Source organism: Canis lupus, chromosome 25, assembly GCF_011100685.1.
Source record: "Canis lupus familiaris isolate Mischka breed German Shepherd chromosome 25, alternate assembly UU_Cfam_GSD_1.0, whole genome shotgun sequence".
Lineage (NCBI taxonomy): Eukaryota > Metazoa > Chordata > Mammalia > Carnivora > Canidae > Canis > Canis lupus.
In genome coordinates this window covers 48,505,470-48,528,707 of record NC_049246.1, presented here as the reverse complement: position 1 = coordinate 48,528,707, position 23,238 = coordinate 48,505,470, and the positions used below count along the sequence as shown (strand labels likewise).

General features: G+C 54.7%; 1 protein-coding gene across 36 annotated transcripts in view; it reads right to left on the bottom strand.

Moving 5' to 3' along the window:
* Positions 1-15,499, bottom strand: part of LRRFIP1 (LRR binding FLII interacting protein 1) — a 139,211-nt gene extending 123,712 nt beyond the window's left edge. For 21 of the 36 annotated variants that reach the window (XM_038574334.1, XM_038574309.1, XM_038574311.1 and 18 more), the window contains exon 1: positions 15,369-15,488. In XM_038574334.1, the coding sequence (XP_038430262.1) occupies positions 15,369-15,464 (96 nt within the window). In that variant the 5' untranslated portion in view covers positions 15,465-15,488. Of the gene's footprint in view, positions 1-15,368 lie in introns of all 36 variants that reach the window. The other 15 variants (XM_038574330.1, XM_038574332.1, XM_038574331.1 and 12 more) reach the window with 3 other exon arrangements.
* Positions 15,500-23,238: the final 7,739 nt, after the last annotated feature.

The following is a 23,238-nucleotide window of genomic DNA, read 5'->3' as shown; positions in this document are numbered from 1 at the left end:
CAACCATCCATCCATCCATCCACCTATCCATCTGTCCATTCATCCATCCATCAGGCTCTTGTCCAGGGAGGAGGGATGGCTGCCCCACTCTCAGAAGGGGCATCTCCTTGATGGCAGCCTTGCCGGGCTGAAGCAAGCGCATGATGACACATCTATTTGCGACTGGAACGAGGGATCCAGTCCTCAGGCACTTGAGCAGGAAAAAGCCATGCTGTTCTAATCAGGAATACCAGTGTCAATGCTGTTCTTCAGCTCGGTAAGAGCAGACTCACCAGCAGCATCAGCTCATCTGACGTAGCCCTTCTGAAACTGGGGTGTGCATCAGAACCACCTGGGGGGCTTTCCTGAGCACAGATGGCCGGGCTCACCCCAGAGGCTCTGATGCAGGAGGATGGATGATGAGACGCAGCATTTCTGGCACCTTCCCAGTGGTGTGGGTACTGTGTGTCCAGAGGCCACATTTTGAGGACCATTGATCTGAGGTACGCTCAACCGCCCTCAATTCCAACTCATCGTGCTTTGTCTTCTAAGTTGGTCAAACAACTCAACAGCTGCTTAGTTCAGAGAAGCTATTGGGAACGTCTCCATCTGAGTGACTAGAACCATCTAGCTGATAAGCTGACCTATTCCACGTGCAAAGAGTAGAAGCTGTTCTCTCACGAGACCGTCTGGTAGCACTTATGCGTTCCCGGCACTATGCAGGCTGCACACTTGGTCGGAATGCAGGGAATGTGAGGCACAAAGAGGTGTCAGTGAAGGCTAGAGAAGGCCTGGGCCCTCCCCGACGAGCCTGGAATGTGTGGGTCTGTGGTCGTCGTGGTCATGGCGACCCTCGTCTGTTCCCCCCTCGCCTCCACGAGGACCTGACACCATCGGGTCTGGAAGCCCAGAGGAGGACCGCCTGCAGACAACGGCTCCTGTCCATCCCCCCACAACTCGCCCACCTTTCCTGACTCCCACACTAGGCTTCCACCTGCTTCCTCCCCACCCGGAGAAGAAAGCAACAGCACCACCGGAAGAGAAACAGAGAGTGCCCTGCATGAGGAAAAATGCCCAACGCGCAGGGTCAGTGAGCACCTGCCCAAGTTCGGAAGCAGCTACAAACTAGCCCCAAACATCTAAGTGTTACGAATCTCTTTACACTTTTCTGACAATAATGCCACCGCCACTTTCTGTTTGCAAAGCCCTTGAGGCTCTGTGTGCATGATCTCAAATATTTTCTCATCTGCGCCTCATGTGAACGCTGTGAGACAGGCAGCAGGTGTGAGACAGGCAAAGCAGGTCTTTGCAGTCGAGGACCAAAGCTGAGTGGGGCTTGTTCCCCGGGCACCCTACCCCCATCCCCTTCCCTCGGCGGGCAGCTCAGAGCCTGCAGCCTGGAGGTGAGGGCGGGAGCCAACCCTCCGTCTGTCAGTCCGGATCGCTATAAATGTGGGTGGGTGGCAGGCAGGTGGCGACTGACCACACACGGCTGTGACCAGAATGACCCCCTGCCTCGTTTTAGAGGGTGTGTGTGTGTGTGTGTGTGTGTGTGAGGAGACATGGTGCCTTGATGAGCAGCAGGAGTCCCTGTCCCAAGCACCATGTGTGTCCCCTCATCTGGTCCTCACAACCACACATCATCACCACCGCTTTATGGCGGCAACACCGAGGGGCCACGTGGCCTGTCCCAGGTGGCAAAGCCAGTGAACGGTGACATCAGGCTTCACACCCAGGTCTTCTGACTCAAGAGGTCAACTCTGACCTGCTAGGCTGTGTTTTCTCAAGGGTTTGCAAAATATCTCTAATCATGGGAATCAGGAGGGAAATGTATTTCACTGGTTATTTCAGGGTTTCCCACAATGCCGTCCATCACTGAAAGTAGCTATCATGCCAAGAGAAGCCCCAAAGTGACTAATGCAGACCTGGCCTCGGTGGCACAGCCGTACCGTGGCCTGTGGGTGGTGCGGGCCTCTGCAGATGAACTCAGGTTACCAATATGAAGACAGAACGATTCTATCTCCCTGATGAGCCTTCGGGATTTAAGAGGAGTCATCAGTGAAAGCCACTCCGTGTAACCCACGCGTGAATTCTGACAAAAGCAGCTCAAACCACTTGGAGGAAAAAAGCCACATTCAAAGGGTTTCATATCAGTAAGAAGCACAGTGGCCACCACACGGCAGAGGGATTCCCCTTCATGCTTCCTCATTCCCCCAGCAGGTGGTTCTTGAGTGACGCCTGCCTGCATGCGAGGCTCAGGGTCCCCCCGCCACGGGGCCTGGCGCAGCCCCCAGTGAGCGCCTCTCTGATGGGGAGACGCTGCTGCTAAAGGAAGCAGCAGCTCAGCGGAGAAGTGTGACAGGAGGAGTGGGGACATGGACTGCACGTCTCAGGCTCTGGGTGGGAGCTGCACAGGCCTGAGGCCTCCCAGGAGGGAGAGCCAGCCCCGTGAGGGTGGAGGGGACTGGGTGTCCCTGAGGAGGCCCAGACCCCGACAACCGATGTGCCTCATCTCCTGAGGCCTCCAGCCACTGCTGTCTTCACCCTACAGCTGAGGAATTGAAGCTGCAAGCCAGGGAAGGAGCATGTCCCAGAGCCCCTGTGTGGCAGGGCAGGCCCTGGAGAGAGCAACCACCCATCGTGAACACGGCATGGGCGAAGAAAGGAAGCCTGATGGTGTCTGGGAAGTCCTTTTAGGGGGCAACACTCAATAACCCAAGTTTTATAAAGCTGGGTACAAAATTAGCTTTGTCAACAGCTAAATGGAATTAGCTATTAGTTACTACTAGTTAGTTATAAACAGAATTTTAGTTATTACTATATAATAGACGGTGTAGGTTACATGCACCAAAAAAGGGACAACAGTCCTCCAAATGGAGTCACTTGTGCTGAGCCCCGCATCAGCAAACCAACACTTAGGACCCAACCTACCCGCAGTTTCAGCCTCTCCCGGGACTGTGACCTTAGCTGGTCAGTCTGGAATGACCTGGTCAGCACCAGGGAGGTGACCTGCCAGAAGGATCCTGCCGTCCTCCACACGGAGGAGGAGTTGCCAGAAACAAGCCCTTCCTGTTCCTGCTCCTCCTGCCCAGACAAGACTTGCATTTCGTCCAGCCCGGGGTGGGGGCGGGGGGGGGGACTCCCTTCTGCTTCTAGAGGGGACGCTGCCCGTTCATGGATCATCGGATGAAGCCAGTCAGGTCTTCACATGTACTCAGTTGGGTTTGGGTCTGTCACAGACGTGATGCTCTTACCTGCTACGCTTTCCTATGTGACATCATTTTAAGAAGCCAGTTAGAGAGGACAGGGTACGGCCTGCCAGGCTGCAAGGCAAGGCTCCCACTCCGTCCTCCACTTGGTGCGATCATGAACCGCCATGTTCTATTTAGGGAAAGTTGGGAAAATGTTTAGGGAAGAACGGATACACTAAAATAGTAACACTGTTCACACACACACACATTAATTCCAAGCAAAAAAGGTCTATTAGGCCAAGAGGAATCCAAAAGCCAAATTTTCCGTTAAGGAGAGGGATGGTAGGCGGTGGGTTTTCCTTCACAAATGGCCCACAGCAGCAGAAGCCAGAGGTCTGAGCCACAGAGGGGAATATGCCACGTGGTTAAATTGTTCCTGTTCCCACCCCCCTCACCCCCCGGAGCCTGAGGGGGACCCACATGCCCTGGACCAAGGGCCTGGAGAGGGTGGAGGGGAGGAGAGTGTTGGGACAGCACCCATTTTCCATCCCGCCCCGGGAGAGGATGGAGAGGTGGAGGCTGCGCACCACTTTCTGGAGAACAAGTGTCTGGGCCCCAGCACGGCCTCGAGATCTATTTTGAGGAGTTCAGCTGTGAAGTGCAAGAGCAGCGTGCCTTTGAGGAGATGTGAGGACGACTGTAATCCTACAGACGTGTGCTGTCGCTGGGCTTCCTGTTGTCTCACACCAGCTCCCTTCAGATCTGGGGGGCTCCCTAGGGCGGGGGGGCTCTGGGGTCCTGATGGGTTGCCACACCCCCCAGTAAGGCTGAAGCTTCCCTCCCCCCTCCTCCCGCAGCACACCTGGGATTTCGAGGGAGGGGGTGCTGCGGACAGGTGCCCTGGAGAGGCCTCTGCTCTCAGTGGACAACGTGTCCGCGTGGGCTCCCTGCCCGTTTGGGGGCCTCGAGCAGGACAGAAGCATCATTGTGAGCCTGGCCACTTACTGTCCTGAGACTTCTCCCAGCAGGTGGGCCCCCCTGGAAATGCCAGCCTCGGGGTTGGGGGAGAATGGTGGACTCAGGGGGAAGCACCTGGCTCTGTGTCCAGACAGGTCCCAGCAGCCTTCCCCATCCTCAGTCTCCCCAGCATGAGGCCAGCAGCCAGAGTGAGGACGTGACCCCTGCTAGTCAGAAGGTCACCCCTGGGGCCCCTGACCTGTGGACAGAGCCGTCAAATTTGTGGCTGATGTCCCAGCCTCCTGGTCTGCAGGTGCTCCTGGAACCTTCCGTCCAGCCCTCCAGGGCACGGTGCACCTGCTGACTTCTAGGATCCTGGGAGACCACAGGGTGTGGGAGGGTGTGGGGGGGCAGGGAGGGCTGCGGGTGCCCCCCGTCCCCACGGAGCAGGGGTGCCCACAGACAGAGCTGAGGGGCCACGGTGTGAGCAGCGTAGGGTGGGCAAAGGGAAGACATGCTCCTCCACGGGGTCTTCTCATCCCCAGCAGCATCTGCCCACATCTGGAACACTTCGGTTGTCACTTCCTGGTGGACGCCAGGGATGCTGCTAAATGTCCCATGAGGCACCGGATGCCCCCCCCCCCCCATCAGAGAGTGGTCCCCCTGAATGTCTGCGGTGCCAAGGCTGGGAGTCCCTGACACAAAAGACAAGGAACGGGAAGGACCCGAGAAACCAAGACGAGAGGGGACGGCCGCGCGACCACCACTTCGCTGCGACGCACGTGGCACGGGTGACAGACACCCAGGTCATTTAGTGGCTTCTGAGAAGATAAACCCTCCAGGATGAGGCCCGGGTGGGGTGGCCCACCGCCTCCAGCAGGAGGACCGCAGGCCCCGGGGGCAGGCTGCCTGACAACGAAGCAGCTGCAAATGTCTGCTGCTGTCTTACATCTATCTTTTTTTTAAGTTTAAAAATATTTTAAAAGATGTTATTTATTTATTTGAGAGACAGCACAAACAGGGGGAGGTGCAGAGGGAGAGGGAGAAGCAGGCTCTGCACCAAGCAGGGAGCCCGATGCAGGACTCGATCCCAGGACCCAGGATCGTGACCTGAGCCCAAGTCAGATGCTTCATGACTGAGCCACCAGGTGCCCCTTACTCTTGATTCTTAACTTCAAGGCCAAGAAGCAAAAGTGCCAATGAAAACCACGGGCCGGGATCCCTGGGTGGCGCAGTGGTTTAGCGCCTGCCTTTGGCCCAGGGCGCGATCCTGGAGACCCGGGATCGAATCCCACGTCGGGCTCCCAGTGCATGGAGCCTGCTTCTCCTCTGCCTGAGTCTCTGCCTCTCTCTCTCTCTCTCTCTCTCTGTGTGTGACTATCATAAATAAATAAATAAATAAATAAATAAATAAATAAATAACCTGTACACGTGCTGAGACCCTGCGGAGCTCTGTGGCCCTGAAGGTGCACGAGGAGCTGAAGTGGCAGCTGCCCGGGCTCCCACTTGGCAGCCACCTAAGCTATCCCAGGGCCCTGGCCCTGCACACGGGCACTGTCCTTCCCAGGGGTTCTTCCGACAGCCCGCTCTCTCTCTGCTCAGCTGCCCTGTAGGAGCGAGACCCACACCTGCCCCTGGAGATGTGGCTCTGGGCACATCCTGACAGTCACGTGGTGCTGCTGTCTCTCTCTGGAGGTGGACACAGCCCCCCGAAGGCTGAAGACCCTGGGTTCAGGCGGTGCCCACGTGGACCAGGCTGCCGGTCTGCATCTCCCTGGCACCACTCACGACCACACAGCCCCCGGGAGCATTGCCCCCTTCCCACAGACAGAGGAAAGGAGGCTCGTTACAGTAAGCTCCTGGGGTCACCCAGGACGGCTGGGGGTGCTCTCCCCCAGGCCTGCACGTGTTCCCAGGCTGGACTCGGCTCTGGCAGCAGTCGGCCAGCCCCCCCCGGGCTCTCCTCCTCTGTGCCTGGTCCAGCCCCGCGTCGGGCTCTGTGCTCAGCCAGGAGTCTGCTTGAGGATTCTCTCTCCCTCTCCTCTGCCCTCCTCCTGCTCATGCTGCCTCTCTCTCTCTCTCTAAGTAAATAAATACATAAAATCTTAAAAAAAAAATTTAAGCTGCATTTCTCAGGTGCACTAGCCATGGTTCACGTGCTCAGCCGCCACACAGTACATGGCGGGCAGAGAGAACACAGCCATCACCATAGAAAGTCCTCCTCAGCAGCACTGCCGCAGACGACTTGAAGATATATCTGGGATCATTTCAAGCAGTATCGTAGGGCATCCAGGATGGAGACATGTTAGCTGTTCAGTCAACACAGAAATCCCATCTCTCGGTCAAAGTGGCCAACTCCCCACCCTCCCCTGTGCCCAAGGGATCTCATCATAAAAGCAGGCAAAAAATAAAAATTAAAGAAATCAGGGACAATGGTTAAAAAAATAAAATGAAATAAGGACAAACTTATGAGATGGAGCTTAAAAGCAAAACAAAAACTTCAGATCCCCTGGTTCCTTTAGGTTTAAATATTATCACGACCACTGTGTGATTTTTCACGTACCCCCCAGCCCAAGAAGTGGGTGGGAGCATCGCAATATAATCCTGCAGGGGAGCCACTCAACGGCTCTGGCTCCTACGTACTTGCTGATCCGAGAGTTTACCCACTGCCAGGACCATATCACATTCTGCCTACCTAAACTCTCCAGGTATTTCATGTTTGCTTTATAGCTCACATCTTAGAGAACTTTCCAAACAAATAAATGAATTATCCTGGATGCCTGAAGCTATGAAAATTATATTTTTTCTACCTCCATTTGTTTGCTCAACCTAGTTTGATGTTTTATTCCACTCCCAGCAAAAGAATATCATAATGACCAGTTCCCTTTGTCTGGGCTGTATGGACATTAGAAATTATTCTGTCCTGGTATAAGTCTCAGATAAAATTTCTTTTTTAAAAAAAATATTTTATTTATTTATTTGAGAGAGAGAGAGAGAGAGAGAGAGAGCACAAGCAGAGGGAGGGGAAGAGGGAGAGGGAGAAGCAGGCTCCCCTGCAGGGCTAGATCCCAGAAGCCTGGAATCGTGACCTGAGCTGAAGGCAGACACTTAATCAACTGAGCCACCCAGGTGCCCTCTGATTAATTTTCAACATTCTTCTCAATCCCACCACCCTCTTAATCAGAAACAAAACTCTACCTATAGGCACCAAATTACAGAGGTTTGGTTTGTTAGCATTAAGCAATATTCTCTTCTAACACTGACACTGTCCAGGGCACTAGCCTTGCGGGGGATGTGGGTTCCCATCCTGGCTGTGTGCCTGTGCCCTGAGGAGGTAGTCGATGTACCTGCACTTAGCCAGCCTACTGCACCCCCGGTGCTGTCCTGGTCACACCCTGCGGCACCTCCCCTCCTGGCTTTTGCACAAACTGTCCTCATGGTGTTTTAGTGCCTCGTCCTCAGACCGGAAAGGATGGCCAAGGATCACCACGCATCTGGGAGAGGCTTCAAGATGAACAATAGAGGCCGCCACAGACAAAGGACAAAAAGAAACAGCCCATAATGGGGGGACAGAAGAAGAGTTTTGGAGAAAACAACAAGTTAACATTCCTCAGAACGACAAGAAAAGGTGCCACATTTGTGAATCAGAGAGGATGCCATAAAAAGGAACAAAGAACAATAGCCAAAAAAAAAAAAAACCCTCTTAGAAATTAAGTATAGAATGGATAAGTTTAGCATAAGGTGTGGAAGATAAAGCTGAGTAATCTCCCATAAGGTATCACCAGGAGAAGAAAGTTAGAGATTGGGAATGAAAAGAAAGTTACTCCCAGCAAAGGAGCTGCTGTAAAAGAGAATAGAGGAAATGATGGTGGGGAGGGGGAAATTCAGAAAACTTCCCAGAACTTTGGGATACAAGTTTTCAGATCCAATGACTTCAATGAATGCTTAATAAACAGAAAAGAACCCACCCAGAGCACTAAAGATCAAGAGGGGGTCCTAAGAGCTTCTAGAGAGTAAAAACAGAGACTATACAAGATGCTGGAAATACACAATGCATCAAAATTCTCAGAGCAATCCCGGAGGCTGGAATCAAGTGGAAAGAAATGTCTTAAAATTGTGGTGGAAAATAGCTTTCAATTTTACTGTCTTGGTAACTGTGAATTTATTTTATTTATTGAATAATAAAGTGGGCGTCCCACTCTTGATTTCTGCTCAGGTCGTGATCTCAGGTTCTTGGGATGGAGCCTGGCGCTCAGCAGGGGGTCTGCCTGAGATCCTCTCTCTCCTTCTCCCTCTGCCCCTCCCTCCCATGCATGATTGCTCATTCTCAAATAAATATTTTTTAAAAATATCCAAAAAGCATGAAAAGGGACACCTGACAAATCTGCTTCCACTCACATCCCACACTCTGCTTGTTCTCCCAGGGTTTCTTTGCACCAATGCAAACAAATCACCACCGTTCTCACAAAAGGGACAGCACGCTAGTTTTATTTTCTGCACATACGCTTCTTTCCAGCATAACAATACATGCTGGAAAGCATTTCAAAGAATACATAGAAATCTTTGTCGTTCTTTGGGAAATTATTTTTAACCTAGAACACTATCGTCAGCCAAACCATCAATCAAGCATGAGAGGGTAGGATAAAGACATTTTCAGATATGAAAACTCTTAGAAAAGGCATTCTTTCTCAGGAATCTACTGAAGGACGTGTTCCAGCAAAATGAGATCGCAATCCAAGGAAGAGGACAACACAGAATCTGGCGAAGAGGGACCCAGCAGCAACAGAAAAGCGGCAAGGGGAACTGTCAGGATGGTGGCACAGGGAATGGCAAGTCCTGGGAGTGCCCAGAGAGCCTGGGTCTCGAGGACAGGCGCCTCCAGGGTCCACATCCAGGAGGGGATGAAGGGGAAATGGTAGCTTGTCTGGTTTGTCGACTCACACAGGAAATAGTGCCCTGAGGGGTCCTGTTGAAGTTTTTGAAGAACTAGATGTGACCGACCTGGAGACAGAAGAGCAATTAAAAAAAAAAAAATACAAGTCATGAAGTCCAGAAAAGGCAGAAAACCACCCAAGGGCAGGACCTCAGAGCATGCCGCCTGGCTCCGCAGGCACACCACGTGTGACATCACTGTCACCACCAGCCTTTATTAGGCTCCCGTCCTCGTGCTGAGGTCTTTTCACGAAACAGCTCGTTGATTCTCATAAACACCCATGGGAGGTGCACTCAGAACTTTCCCGTCTGAGCTACGGGACAACTGAGGCACCATGCAATGAAGCAACTTGCCCTAGGTCATGGAGCCACCCACGAGGACCAGGATTTGGATTCAGGAATCTGACCCTATGAGCACGTACTCTCTACCAGCCTGAGGTTCTACTACAACATAACTGTGGTGTGAAGATGAGGAGAGCAAGAAGCTGGGGGGAGGCCCGAGTGGGGCCCCATCCTCCCAGCCAGGAAGCCGGCGGGCAGTGGCCACCCTTGGATGGACGATCAATAGAGTGTGCACACAGGTTATTTATAAACACGGGGCCAATCGCCAGATCGTTCGGGGTCCTGTCAGGCCATTAAGAACCTGGCCTTTACGCAGTGATATGAGACGCCGTTGGAGAGTTTTAATTAGGGAGGCGACAGGAGCTGACATATTTTAAAGGCTCACCAGCTGCTGGGTGGAGAGTGGCCTGAGAATGTGGGACAAGGGTAAAGACATAGATTACCTTCGTTAAATAAACATTACATTTTAGAAGTTGAGAGAATGAAAAAATGCAGAGAGACAAAGGATGCAAGGACAGAAGGATGTTGACTCTCCCATGAAATGTGACACCCGATGGCCCGAGGTCGGCTGGGGACAACAGTCTCAGAGATGGGAAGCCAGTCGGCTCGATGGCAGGACTCGGCTGGTAGTCAGGCCTTGGATGGAGCCAAGGACTGGATCCAGGAAGAGGAAGCAGCCTGGATGCTGAACGGCCCCTTCCGGGTTACCTTGGGCAAGTCACCAGCCCCCCTGAGCCCGCTTCTCTATGTCAGACAGAGATACTCTAAAGTCTGCTGATGGGACTTAAGGTAATGACGGGGGGAACTTTTTGGGGGAGCATCTGGCACCCTGCAGGCCTCAGAAGCTACCTCAGTTTCCCCCTGCCCCCTTTCCAACCCTACACCCCGACCAGGCTCATGATTGACAGGCTCAACTGGAATCCAGGCCCTGACGTCGACCCGCCGTGCCACCTCTGTGTGTCACCCACGCACACGTCGCAGCTCTAACCACGAAACCGATGAACCATGAGGGTCACCCAGAAAGGGGGAGGGAGACAGCTGGCACTCTGACAGAAATAGCTGTGGGGCGCGGCCCGCCAGCCACCGGCCACCGGCAGAGTTTCTGATCCCCTCCAACCAGAACCATCCTGTTGGGAATCGCGGCGACGGCCCAAGGTCCCAGGAGCAGCGTGTGCAGCTCCCCGATGGCCCAGACCTACTGAGAAAGACCCTCCCAGGATGCTTGTCTTGTCACATTCCCGACGCTGTTGATGGTGCAGCAGGATGTGCGTGTCTGTCCTGGGAGGATGGGCCCGGGGAGGCCAGGGCCACTCCTGGGTGGCTGCTTCAGAACTGGGGCCGGGCGGCTCTCCTGCCTGCTGGGCCCACTCCCCTCACCGGCTCCCACTCCCCGGAAGAAGGGGGGGGTGCACAAGGGCCTGAGAACACCAGATGACGCCACCCGCCACAGGCCTGCGGGCTCAGCTGCTGGCCCGCCTCAGCAAAGCAACGTCCCCTGGAACAAAGGCATTAGGGGGACGGTTCAAAGGAAGCAAAGTGGGCCGCAGCCGCAAGAGCAGGTCCGGGGAAAGGCTGGCGTCCGCGCCCTCCCACTGAGGGCAGGGCCCACACCCACAGGGCCCGGAGGGGGCCGGATCTGCTGAGAGCAGAGGAAGGTGAGGCGAGGCGCCCAGCTGAACCAGATTCCGGGGGCCGCCTGGAAAAGGACGTGTGTGCCCAACCCCCAGCTCGGCTCTCAGCACCTTGTGGCTCCAGGAGAAAGCAGATGGGTCCCTGAAGACGAGCTGGCCTAGGAAGACTAGCTGGGACACGTGGGGTGAGGGCCGCGGGCGCTGAGACGGGAGGGGTGGCAGGATGAGAATGTCCCATAATAATAGGACGACGCAGAATGAAGCCTGCGGCCTTCCTAAGTTGGGGTCCCCAGAAGCAGAGCCTGAGGCAAGGATTTGTATGCGGGTCTGTATCAGGGAGCACAGCCGGCAAAAGAGGGGTGAGGCAGCGGCCGGGCAGGGGCAGGAGGCGGCCCCATCCCACAGGGAGCCGGGACTTGGAACAAGGGAGGGGATGTTTGGTATCCTCACACCGCTTGGCGACAGCTGCAGGCGGCCCGGCTGGGTGTCAGGCCCCTCCTCCACAGCAACTCCTGTGCACTGGGCACCCCGGTGGACAGCGGGCACCAGGAATCGGCCCCGCCACCAGGAGGGAGCCGGTGGGCGCCACCTGCGCGCAGAGGAGGCCCTGGGGACAGTCACAGGAATCCACCCCGGTGGACAGGGGGTGCCTCACTCCCCACCGCGCTTAAAGGGCCCGCAAGCTAGTTTCCAATGCAGCTCGCATGTCATCATTATTATTATTTTTTAAATACTATCGCCAGGGGATCCCTGGGTGGCTCAGCGGTTTAGCGCCTGCCTTTGGCCCAGGGCGCGATCCTGGGGTCCAGGGATCGAGTCCCACGTCGGGCTCCCGGCATGGAGCCTGCTTCTCCCTCCTCCTGAGTCTCTGCCTCTCTCTCTCTCTATGTCTATCATAAATAAATAAATAAATCTTTAAAAATAAATAAATACTGTCACCACTTTCCCATTTGAGAGGGATACCCTGAGTGGCCCCAGGCACGGGGAGCGCAGAATCGCCCCCCTCGGCGGCACAGAGCTGGAGGGGAGCTTGGGATGCTACCAAAATCCTTGAGCGGAATGTTCAACACTGCAGGAGAAAAAAACAGATGTGCTTTGGAAGCCCCTTTCCCCAGGGTGTGACAACCCCTGTTCACACCTCCAGCGGCGGAGCAGCTCCCAGCGCCCACAGGACCTTCCTCCTGACAACGTCTTGCCCGAATCCCACCTCGGAAGCCGAGCTACCTGGGCTCCTAAGGCATCTACGGATGTTCTCAAGTTCCAAGTACGCTTACCATACACCTGCCTAGGCTGCCCCACAACCGAGCTGCAGAAATAGGAACTGTCACCTTCCACGCGGCAGGCGCTGCTCCAGGCGGGTGTCCAGAGTTCCAGAGGCCTCCGCGGGGGCCGCTGAGCCCCCCAGCCCTGCCCGCTGGCTCTGCCTGCTGCCTGGTGACCCCGCTCCCCCCTGCCCTCCCTGTAACCTCAGCCCAGAATGCTCCATTTACTCTCTAGAGGGCATGTTCCCTGACGCATGTCCACTCACCCTCCTGTCACCCTCTAAAATGGTCCCCAGTGTTCATTCAGGTCCCCTCACCCCTGCAAATGCTTCAGAGGCAGCAGCCAACTTCCCCCATCTCCAGGACGGGCCTGGTTGGAGGGAGGACAGGGACTGGTGTGGGCCATTGATTGAGTCAACAGTCCTGGTCACAGTTTGGCTCGGGGGTAGCCAGGGAGCCGCGTGGAGATCTGTCGGGGAAGATACTTCCAGCTCTCAGGAGAGGGCCTGGGCCTGGGCTCGCGGGGAGCAGCGCGGGAGCAGGGCCGCCAGTCAGCCTGAAGGCGAGGCCACCCAAAGGGGACAGCGCAGCAGAGCCAGCTGCAAGGTGCTATGGAGAGAAGGGGCCACGGGTGGGGCTGCCCAGGAATCCGTGCTCCAGCCAAAGTATTTCCCCTGGTGGATACACATCGCCGCCAGTCCAGGTCAGCGTTTCTGTCACTGAGAATAACTCCAGATGCCACGTCCCCCAGGAAGCTGCCTCTCAGGGCCATTCCTAGGCCCCTCAATAAGCTGGAACTCTCACTTCCAAACTTTTCCGGGCACAATATCCACGCCCTTTTAATACCAGATCTCTTCCTATCTTCTACTGTTACTGATCTTTGGGGTCAGAACCCGTCCTGACCCAACTCTTCGTGGGCGGATCCTCTTCAGCTCCATCCCCGAATCCCAGTCCCCCCAGGACAGGTGTTTAGAGAGCAGGGCACGCATCCGCTGAGTCAATGAGCGAACAGGAATGGACTAAACTCAAGAAAATTTTGTTAATTTTTATAAGAACTCAAGAACTCGATGGTGAAAAGACACTTGCCATTTGAACAGCGATTCTAATTTTTACAGTCGGGAAATATCGTTCAATCGGTGGTGAAACATTACACGTTGCACCTGCAACATTATAGATACCTGCCACTCACACCTGAACCAAGCCAATCTGTGGTTGGTTTGATCAGGAGGGCAGGTGGGTGGGGCTTACACTCACCCTGTTAGTCACCGTATGTCTGATGGTCATTTTTCTTAATCTTGACTGAGCGCCAAGGGGGATTTGTTTCCCGCACTCTAGAGACATGAGAACAGACGCTGAGAGGGGCCGAGTGACTCACTTCCCCCAGGATCGCATAGCTCTTCTGTGAGGTGTGTGCAGTTTCACAGCCCAGCACTGACTCCCCAGTCTGAACCTGTCACTGCCAACTGCATCTCCCTGGCTGGTGGGCAGGGACACGGGGTCCCAGTCCTCGGGACCTCGAGGACGTCAGCCCAGAGAGCATCCCTAGCCTTTCCTTCCAACCCACACCAGCAGATGCGAGGTAGACCTCGGGAGCTCTCGTACTGCTCATTCCTTTGTCCATAAGCACTGACGGAAAGACAGGGCCCAGGGATCATCAGTCACCTCTGGCCTTCTGAGGACACTTGTTTGGTTTCCAGTCAAACACATACCTGAGTGACTGTCCTCATAGGGGTGGGGATTACATTCAAGCTACCTGCATTTAGCCAATGTCTTTATTTAGCCAAATGTACTTTAAGTCCTGGTACTTCTTTTGTCTAATAACGCAACGTGCCTAGGAGCACCTAGCACATGCCTGAGGCTGTGCGGAGCTCTGCGGACAGGCAAGTGAGTAAGGTATCTCCTGCTTGGGCGTCACCTTCTACAGGGTGAACAAATACAGCTGAGGCGAGGTGGCCCCCACACCAGGTGTAAGGAGCCAAGTGGAGGCGGGGAGGGAGACTTGCCTGGGGTGATGGGGGCGGTCTCTGGGAGGACACCAATCTACAGTGGGTTTTCAGGGATGTATAAGAGTTTGCTTGGAAAGCCCTTTCCCTTTTCATACAGAGGAGGACCAAAGTCTTTACCCATTTCAATATTCAACACATACGGATTGAGGGCCGGATGTCCATAAAAGCAAAATCAAGCATCACCACGAAAAGCAGGAGGGACGGGTTATAGAGTGGACTTCGGCAAGCAGCCGAGGGAGGCAACCAGAGCCCACAGCCTGAATGGTCTGGAAGTTATTCCATGTGCCAACAGCCATACTCAGACTAGGGCCACGTCCTGCGGGGATTGGAAGGAAGCGCAAGAGGAGGGATGAGGCGCATCTGCTTATACAGTCTGCGCGGTGGGCGCACTGGGACCTGGGGAGGTGCAAAAGGGCCTGCGAGCAAACTCAAGGACTGGGCTCCGCTTCCCCTGCGCCAACCCGAGGGGCGACTGTCCCAGACTGTCCCACGTCACCGTCACCGGCTGTTTCACCAGAAGGCGGGGGCCTGGGGGGGAGGCACCTGCACAGACGCGCACGCGGCGCTCCTTTAAGGTGCGACCATGAGTTCAATGGGAGCCTTTCAGACGCGGCCCAGGAAGCTCCGGGGGGAAAGCGTCTCAGCGGCAGAGGGAGGCTTGGCGGCCACCCCGCAGCTCACCCCGCAGCTCAGCCCGCAGCTCAGCCCGCAGCTGCACCTGCGTGACCGTCGGTGACCCGCGGGCAGGACGCAACCAGGCCGTGTGGGCAGCGAGCGCCATGTGGCCTGGGGCGGCCCCGGCCTCCTCCCTCCCCCTGCGGCTCGGCTGCCACCTCCCCGGGCGACAGAGCGGGCGCTCGCCCCCCGCCCCCGCGCCCCGCCCCCTGCACCCCGCCCCCCGCCCCCCCGGAGGACGGCGGCCCCGGGAGCCCTGGCCAGGCCTGTCCCCGCGGCCCGAGGACCCGTGCCCGCCCGCCGACCTCCCGCCCGGACCGCGCCGCCCGACAGACCGACGGACCGACGGACCGACCGACCGACCGACCGACCGACCCCCCGCCGGGCGCCCACCTCGCGCGCGATCTGGTTCAGCGCGTCGTCCTCCGCCGTCAGCCGCTCCCGGGTGGGGGGCCGCCTGCGCCCCGAGCCCTGCGAGCCCATGTCCATCCGCGCCCGGGGCCGCCGCGCCCGCCGCGCCCGCCCCCCTCGGGCCGCCCGGCCGCTCCGCCCCTCGCTCCGCCGCGGCGTCATGGCGTCAGCGGGCCCGTGGCTCGGCGGAGGGGGGGGGCTCGGCGGAGGGGGGGACCGGGGGGGGCTCGGAGGAGGGGGTGACCCGGGGGGGGCTCGGAGGAGGGGCGGGGGTGGAGACCCAGGGTGGGGGCTCGGCGGAGGGGCGGGGGGGGAGACCCGGGGGGGGCTCAGAGGAGGGGCGGGGGGGCCTCGGAGGAGGGGCGGGGGGGACCCGGGGGGCTCGGCGGAGGGGCGGGGGGGGGGTTGGCAGAGGGGCGGGGGGGGGACCCGGGGGGGGCTCGGCGGAGGGGCGGGGGGGGACCCGGGGGGGGGCTCCGCGGAGGGGCGGGGGGCACGGGGGAGGGCGGGGGGACACGGGGGGGGGGTGGAGCGGGAGGCTGGGGGAAGGGGACACCCTGGGGGGGCGAGGGGGGGTCCGGAGCGAGTGGGGGGGCCGGGGTGGGGTGGCCAGGGACACCCTGCGGGGGAGGGGGGACGGGGACACGGAGGAAGGGGCGGGGGTGGGGCTTTGCACGGGGGTGGGGACGGGGACACCCTGGGGGGAGGCGAGGGGCAGGGTCGCGGGGACACCCTGGAGCGGGGCGGGAGGGATGCGGAGGCTGGAGAGCCAGGACAGGGCAGAGGGGGGCGAGGAGCCAGGACACGGGGAGCGGAGGAGACTCCTGGGTGCGCGGGACCTTCAGGGACTCCAGGAGACGGGGACAAGGGCGCGGGGACGGGACTCCCCTCCAGGAGGGGACTAAGGACCCGGCACCGGACCGCAGGGACGCCAGGGGCCGTGAGGGGGGGCGCGGGGATGCCAAACGTGGAGACAGGAGACAGCGGGAGGCTTTTGACTGCTTGGGGTCGATGGCTCAAGGACAGGGGGGCGATGGGGGCTTCCGCGCACAGGGGGAAGAGGGGAGCCTGGGAGCGGGGAGGGACACTTCAGGGGGGGCACTGCAGGGGGGCCTCCGGCGGCGGGTCGTGGACCACCCACTCCGCTCAGGGGCAGTGGCTCTGGGTGGAGCTGGGGCCTCTGCTGGGGCGCCTGGAAGGCCGGGGGAATGGGGTTGCAGAGAACGGTTTGGAGGAGTGAGTGCAAGGATGGGGCTCCGGTGGGTGCCCCCCAGGAGTTAGAGTCAGGCAGTGGCAGGTGGGGTCAGAGGCAGGCTCAGATCCAGCCCAGGGGTCGGAGCCAGCTCGAAGCTGTCGGTCTGTGACCTCGGGCAGCCTCCTGGGCTTCCCAGCTGGGCTCCTTCAGAATCCTTGTCCTCCTGGTGGTGATGCGTGGGGTTCCTTCTTCACTGGGATCCTCTGTGACTCACCACCTCACTCCTGTCTCCAGCTGCTGTAAAAGGAATGAATTTACCGGAGCCCTACCTTCCCCGCTCTGAAAGTGGATTTTAAAATCAACTGGAGAAGCACAGAAGGTTTACAAAGCCGTTGCCTTCGCACCCGGTAATGATGCCGGTAACCTCGAAGCTGTCAGGACTGAAATAGGAAAGAGGGAAGGTGCTCACCCAAAAGTTACCGGGATGTTTGCATGTTTGGGGTGTGGGATCTTTAATGGGACAGGGGAAGAATGGGAGGCAGGGGGCCATGCTGAAGTCACTCGTGTCCCTCCTCCCCCACCAGAGCCCCACAGATAAGTACAGTTGACATTTTGGTATATTTCTCTTTTTTTAAGATTTTATTTATTCAGGAGAGACAGAGAGGCAGAGACACAGGCAGAGGGCAAAGCAGGCTCCCTGCGGGCAATCTGACGTGGGACTTAACCCCAGGACTCTGGGATCATGCCTTGAGCCAAAGGCAGACGCTCAACCGCTGAGCCACCCAGGTGTCCCCGTTTTGGTATATCTCTAACCAAGTGATGGTGACCAGGTTGGCTTGGGTTCTTGGGAAGTCCCTTGGAAGCTGGATGGAGCAGGGAACAGAAGAGGGACCCTGCAGGAGCAGGGAAAGTGGATGAGGTTTTATCGCTGGGGAGAGCCAGCAAGAGAAGACACAGGAAGGAGGGGAGAGGGGCAGATCCAGGTGCTCAGGACACCTGAGCGGACTTCAGTGCAGTGGGTGGGCAAGGCAGAAACGGCAGGTGCTATGGGCTGTGACCCTGTTCGTTGCCATGTCCCTGGAGCTTGCACACGCCTGACACATCGTAGGCTCTGAGACACAATGTCTGCTGATTGAATCCCCTGCGCCATATGACACCATCTGCAACCCCATGCTCCTTGGATGGGGCAACCCTGGTTGGAAGAAACATCTGGTCTGCCCATAGCCTTACAGGAAGTGGGTCACCACTCCTGGAGCCCGGGATGCGTGGTGGTCACTCTGTGTCTTCGCTCAGGCTGGTTCTCATTCGCGTCACTTCACTTACACCCACTACCTGGCAGGTGCTGCGCTGGAGGCTGGGGCGTGATGTAAGAGGACACACACCCCGGCCGCTGCTCTCTCGGGGCTCCTGAGGTAGTTGGAACTTCCCAAGTCCCATTGAAGCCTCCCACGTCTCCTTTCTAGAGGAAGCCTTCCCAGCTCCCCAAGGCTGCCTCTACTTCCCTCATCGTTCTTCATCAGAACCTTGAGCCACCTTTTATTTCAGCGCTTAGATTCTTCCTTGGTGGTCTGCTGACATGAGGAGGGCAGGGACAGGCCATGCCTCACTCACCTCACTCACCTTTCTATCCCTGGGGATTGGGAGGTACCTCTGCTTCATCATACTGGGAACGTACGGCTGAACTTGGGGAACTGATCCAGGCCCCGACACTGTCCCCAGTGGCTTTTGTCCAGAGACAGAGGACTCACTCCCTGGGACCGGCCAGAACGGTTTCTAAACAGTCCCAGTCCCTAGTCAGTATTCTCAGACACTGGGCTGAATTTCGTCCCTCCATCTCTCCTCGTCATCCCCCCCCCCCACTACTGCGAAGGAGCCACCTTTTGGGAATCATCAGAACCAGTGTTGCTGACCCTCAGTCCTATGAGCTCATGACCTCCCAGACCATCGTCCACGTGCTTTTCCTCCCCTCTGGCCGAGTGCTCTCCGAGCAGCTGCTTGTCACTTTAGAATCAGGGTTCCCCTTTGTGTGGAAATGCTAATGCCTGATTTATCGGGACGGGGGACCAGGGCCCTCCATGTAAAGAGGTATTTCAGGGCCGGCGTGACACCCAGGCAATCAATAAATGCTTTGTTCAATAATGAAGCTTCAATATTGATCCAAATAAGCCATTCAATCCCTTCAGATCCTGCCCCAAAGACCCGGATCTGGAGTGAATGGTGGGCAGCAGCTCCTGCTGGCCGGGGCCGGGGCAGGGACATTGGGCGGCTCTGTGGTCCCCCCTGTTCTCGTGGTGGCCCTGGGAGGGAGATAGGAAGCTACGAGATCTCATCCAGTCCGGCTGAGCCCCAGGCTCACCAAGAAGCTGAGGCTTTCTCAGCCCCGGACCCTCGGCCTCTCCTGCATGGTAAACGGGGAATGTACTTCCACCTAGAAGATTTCTCCGTGGTGTGTCACCACGGCCACAGGACGCCTTCCTACGCCAGACGCTTACACTGCCCACGAGGGGTGATTTCAGGGCAGGAGGTGGAGAGCATACCTGTCCAGGCCAAGAGAAGAGTATGTTCACCTCCAAGCCTGGTGCAGAGGCCCTTCATGAAGAGACAGGGGCCACCTCCATGACAATGTGGCTGTAGCCAGGGCAACCTCGGTGAGGGGTACCCCGCAGTGGAGCCCACGTGGAATTTCCACCCTCCGCCCAGTGTTTCCTTTGTTTGGGACCTCATTAGGCAAGCCCGTGGGCTGGCTGGAGGAAGAAGTTAATGAGCGCCTCTGGGGGTGCCATCCAGCTTGCGGCTCTCCGTGGGAGGTCACGTGGGCTGAGAGGTGACTCACTCGGGTCCATTGAGCAAGGCTTGCCTGCCGTTCTGCCCCAGATTTCTTTTACTTGTATTCTGGCCTTGCTCTTCCGAGGAACGTGGGTTGGCAGGGCCCCACCTGGAGTACAGCTAGAAGGCTGGGGCGACTTATAGCCCCTCGCGGGGATGGCTTGAAAGACCGTGGGCAGAACGTGGAGCCAAATCATGCTGGGAACAGGCTGGCTGAGGTCAGAGTCTCCACCTCCCGTGCTTGGGAGGCGACTGGCAAGTGTCCAGGGGCCAGCTGGCCGTTGTCTGTTCCCTCCTTAGCAGCTTGTACACAGCGTATCCGGAGTAGAACATTGGACTGATACCCCCCTTCCAGCCCAATTTTACCATTTCCAGTTACTTGTTTCTGTCTCTCGGGGTTGAAACATTAGAATCATCTTGGGACTCTTATTTCTCCCCTCAGCTCAGATTTAATCTTTCCTTCATCTCTATCTGATTGTTTTTGTCCCCCTTCTGCCTCTCTGCTGACACTCCATGGTCTGTACCAGGCTCGCCGTATCACACCTGTGGATGACTGGTTGTGAATCATTTCTTGGACTTGGGGGTCTCCAGGGTGGCGTGCACGAGACAATCCACTGGGTACAGGGAGAGCTGTATACTAGAACTTCTATAAATATGTATTTTATTTTATTTTTTTATTTTTTTTTAATTTTTATTTATTTATGATAGTCACAGAATGAGAGAGAGAGAGGCAGAGACACAGGCAGAGGGAGAAGCAGGCTCCATGCACCGGGAGCCTGATGTGGGATTCGATCCCGGGTCTCCAGGATCGCGCCCTGGGCCAAAGGCAGGCGCTAAACCGCTGTGCCACCCAGGGATCCCCTAAATATGTATTTTAAACTAAAAATAAACATGTTCCATGTCAAATATTAACTTGATATTATGACCCCATAATTTGACATGAGCCCCTTTACATATTAATATTTGATACATAACTTCAAGTGGCCACATGTCATGTCACAATGAGACACAGGTATTCCCAGGTGCTGGCACTGTCATTCTCTCTCAGGCGATCATTTTCAGAGTATTTTAATCTATTTGAATTAGCAAGGCTAAATGGATTTATGGATTACACAAGCTAGTTTTTAGCCAAAACTCAAAGAGTAAACCAATGGCTTCAAACGATTTCAAAGAGTCTTAAAAAAATTAATTCTCCCAAATCACAAATAGGAAAATGAGAAACATGTTTCTTTGTTCAAGTAGAAGCTGTTCATTGACCTCAATATAAGGTTATTAGACTCGATGAGAACAGTTAGTGATTATCAGAAATTATAAAACCTAAAAAAAAAAGAAACTATGAAACTTGATTTTACACTTCCTATCATTAATGATTAGTTTCATGTTAAGTGGATATTTTTCCTTGATTTATTAATTACTGGTAATAGATTATGAAGATAATTTATCCATAAATAAATATACAAATATTTATGGGGGAATTTAAAAATTTTTAGTGATTGAGTTCATGGTAATAAAAAAGTCTGGGTTCTAAACCAGTAAGTCTTAAATTTGGGGGGATTGTGAACTCCTTTGAGAATGTGATGAAAGCTGGATTCTTCTCCCCCTCACCACAAAAAGGCATGTGAATAGGAAATTTGAATACAGTTTTAAAGGATGATATTTTGAAGTTGTCCTGAGCCATCTCACTCCCATTCTATATTGTCCCAATTCAAGCCATTCTACTTATTAGGCAGACTCATCCTCCCAAATATCCTTTTTCCATGGTGCACACATAGCTCCCTAGTGGCTCTGGCGGCAGGTCTGGAGAGTCCCAGTGGGTGTGAAATGTGTCACTGGTAAAGTATGCTGAAGTCTGGGAAAGTATTTGCTCTAAGTGATAGTACCATAGTAATAACCTCACCGAGTGCTCCCCAGTGGCAGGAATTTTGCACAAAAGAGACACTTTGGTAGGAGGACATCACACTTAGGTTAATTATGTGCCACGTGTGTCTCTGGGGAGAAAGTTAAGGGTGGCTGTCCTCCTGCACAGTGTCACCTCCTTAGCTAGCCCCTCGGAGCAGCTCTGCCTAAGCAGCATTCCCGGGACCTGGGACTACGGTTGCCTTTTCATACCCCAGAGAGCCTTGGTCAGGGTCATGGACTCATGGGGGCATAGAAAATGTTTGTGGCTTGATGGTGTAAAAAGCCCTTTCATAAGGTGCCATATGGAAGAGGATGTGAAGACCAATTTCCTCTTTTACTTGTGGAGGAGAAATGCTGCTAATACTTATTGACAAGCAATGGAATAAATTTTCTCCTACCGTGGGATTTATTAACTCTACTTCAGGTGGTTTTAAAAATAGGTGCCAGAGGACTTTTAGATTCTAGCAATGGAGATGAAGCTTATATCAAACTAATCATCCTACTGACAACAATTACAAAACTCAAAATATTAAAAATGGCCATTTTCAGGCACTGGAGGGTGATCAAAGCAGATAGAAACTGGAGTGGTTAAAACCTGTGCAGTGAGGGAGGTAAAAGAAGGGACAACACTCCCCCAAAGGACATTCTCAGGCTTTAGGGTACCCTGGGGATAGAACTGAAGACCGGTTGGACTGAGGTGCTAGATGTTAGGGATTGAGGCTACAAGCACAGCTTGGAATTTAGGGAGGAAGTCCCAGAGAAGGGGGCTGCATAGAGGAATGAGCTTCAGGATCTGCGTACTAACTTATTCAGAACCCATGGCTGAGTCTTGAGGTAGGTGTGTGAGGTGAGACGCCAAGGCACCCAGAAGAAAGCAATAAGTGAGTTGAACAGGGGTTCCAGCAGCTGCCTGGTGCTGGGGAGATGAAGTAGGAATTCTAGTCCTACCAAATTAGAGGGACATGGCACACACTTGTGAGCCTTTCACTGAAACTCCAGAAGGACTAAGACCACATTCAAGGACTAAGGGTTATGACAGGAAAATCAAAATAGACATCCTGGAGCAAAGCCTCAAACTGAGTCTCAGCAAATCAAGGTGACATGGGCTCAAGGTAATTGCCTGCTAGAACCAAAGTCAGCACTCTTCAAAAGAAAATAATAGAATCTAGAGTCGCTGGCGGGTACTGCCCACTGTGTCCAGTGCAAATAAGGAATTCCTTGCAAGAACATGTAGCTCAAGAGGAAAACTCACCAGTCAGGAGAGACTCAGAGGTGACCCCGATGATGAGATTAGCAGATGACTAATATAAAAATAATAGAAAGATGGGTATAATGGATGAAGTGAGAGGGAATTTCAGGAAGGATTTGGGAATTCTAAAAATGAACCAAATAGAAATTGTAGAACTGGGAAATAAAATATTTGCAATTAAAAATTCATTGAATAGTATGAAGATAGGATAACATAGAAAAAAGGATACTGATATGGAGGAATGGAATAATGCAATAAAATTACCCAACTGAGGGTAAAAAAAAATGCATTAAAAAAAAAAAAACCCTAAACAACTAAGTTCCAGGGATTCAGGCCACCACAGTGGTCAACTGACTTTTGACAAGGACACCAAGAAAATTTAATGGAGAAAAGAAAGTCTTTTTTTTAGTGAATGGGGCTGGAACAACTGGATACCCACAAGCAAAATACAGCTTGACCATCACCTCACAACACACACAATAATTAAGTCACAGTAGATTTCAGGCCTAAATTTAAAAGCTAAAACTAAAAAATTTCTAGGAGAAAATGGAGGAGAGTATCCTTGAGACCTTGGGGTGGACAAACATTTCTTAGAGAGTGTACACTAATCATCAAGTACAAAATTGATATATTGGATTTCATCAAAATTAAACATTTCTGCTTATTTAAGAATTTGATTATGA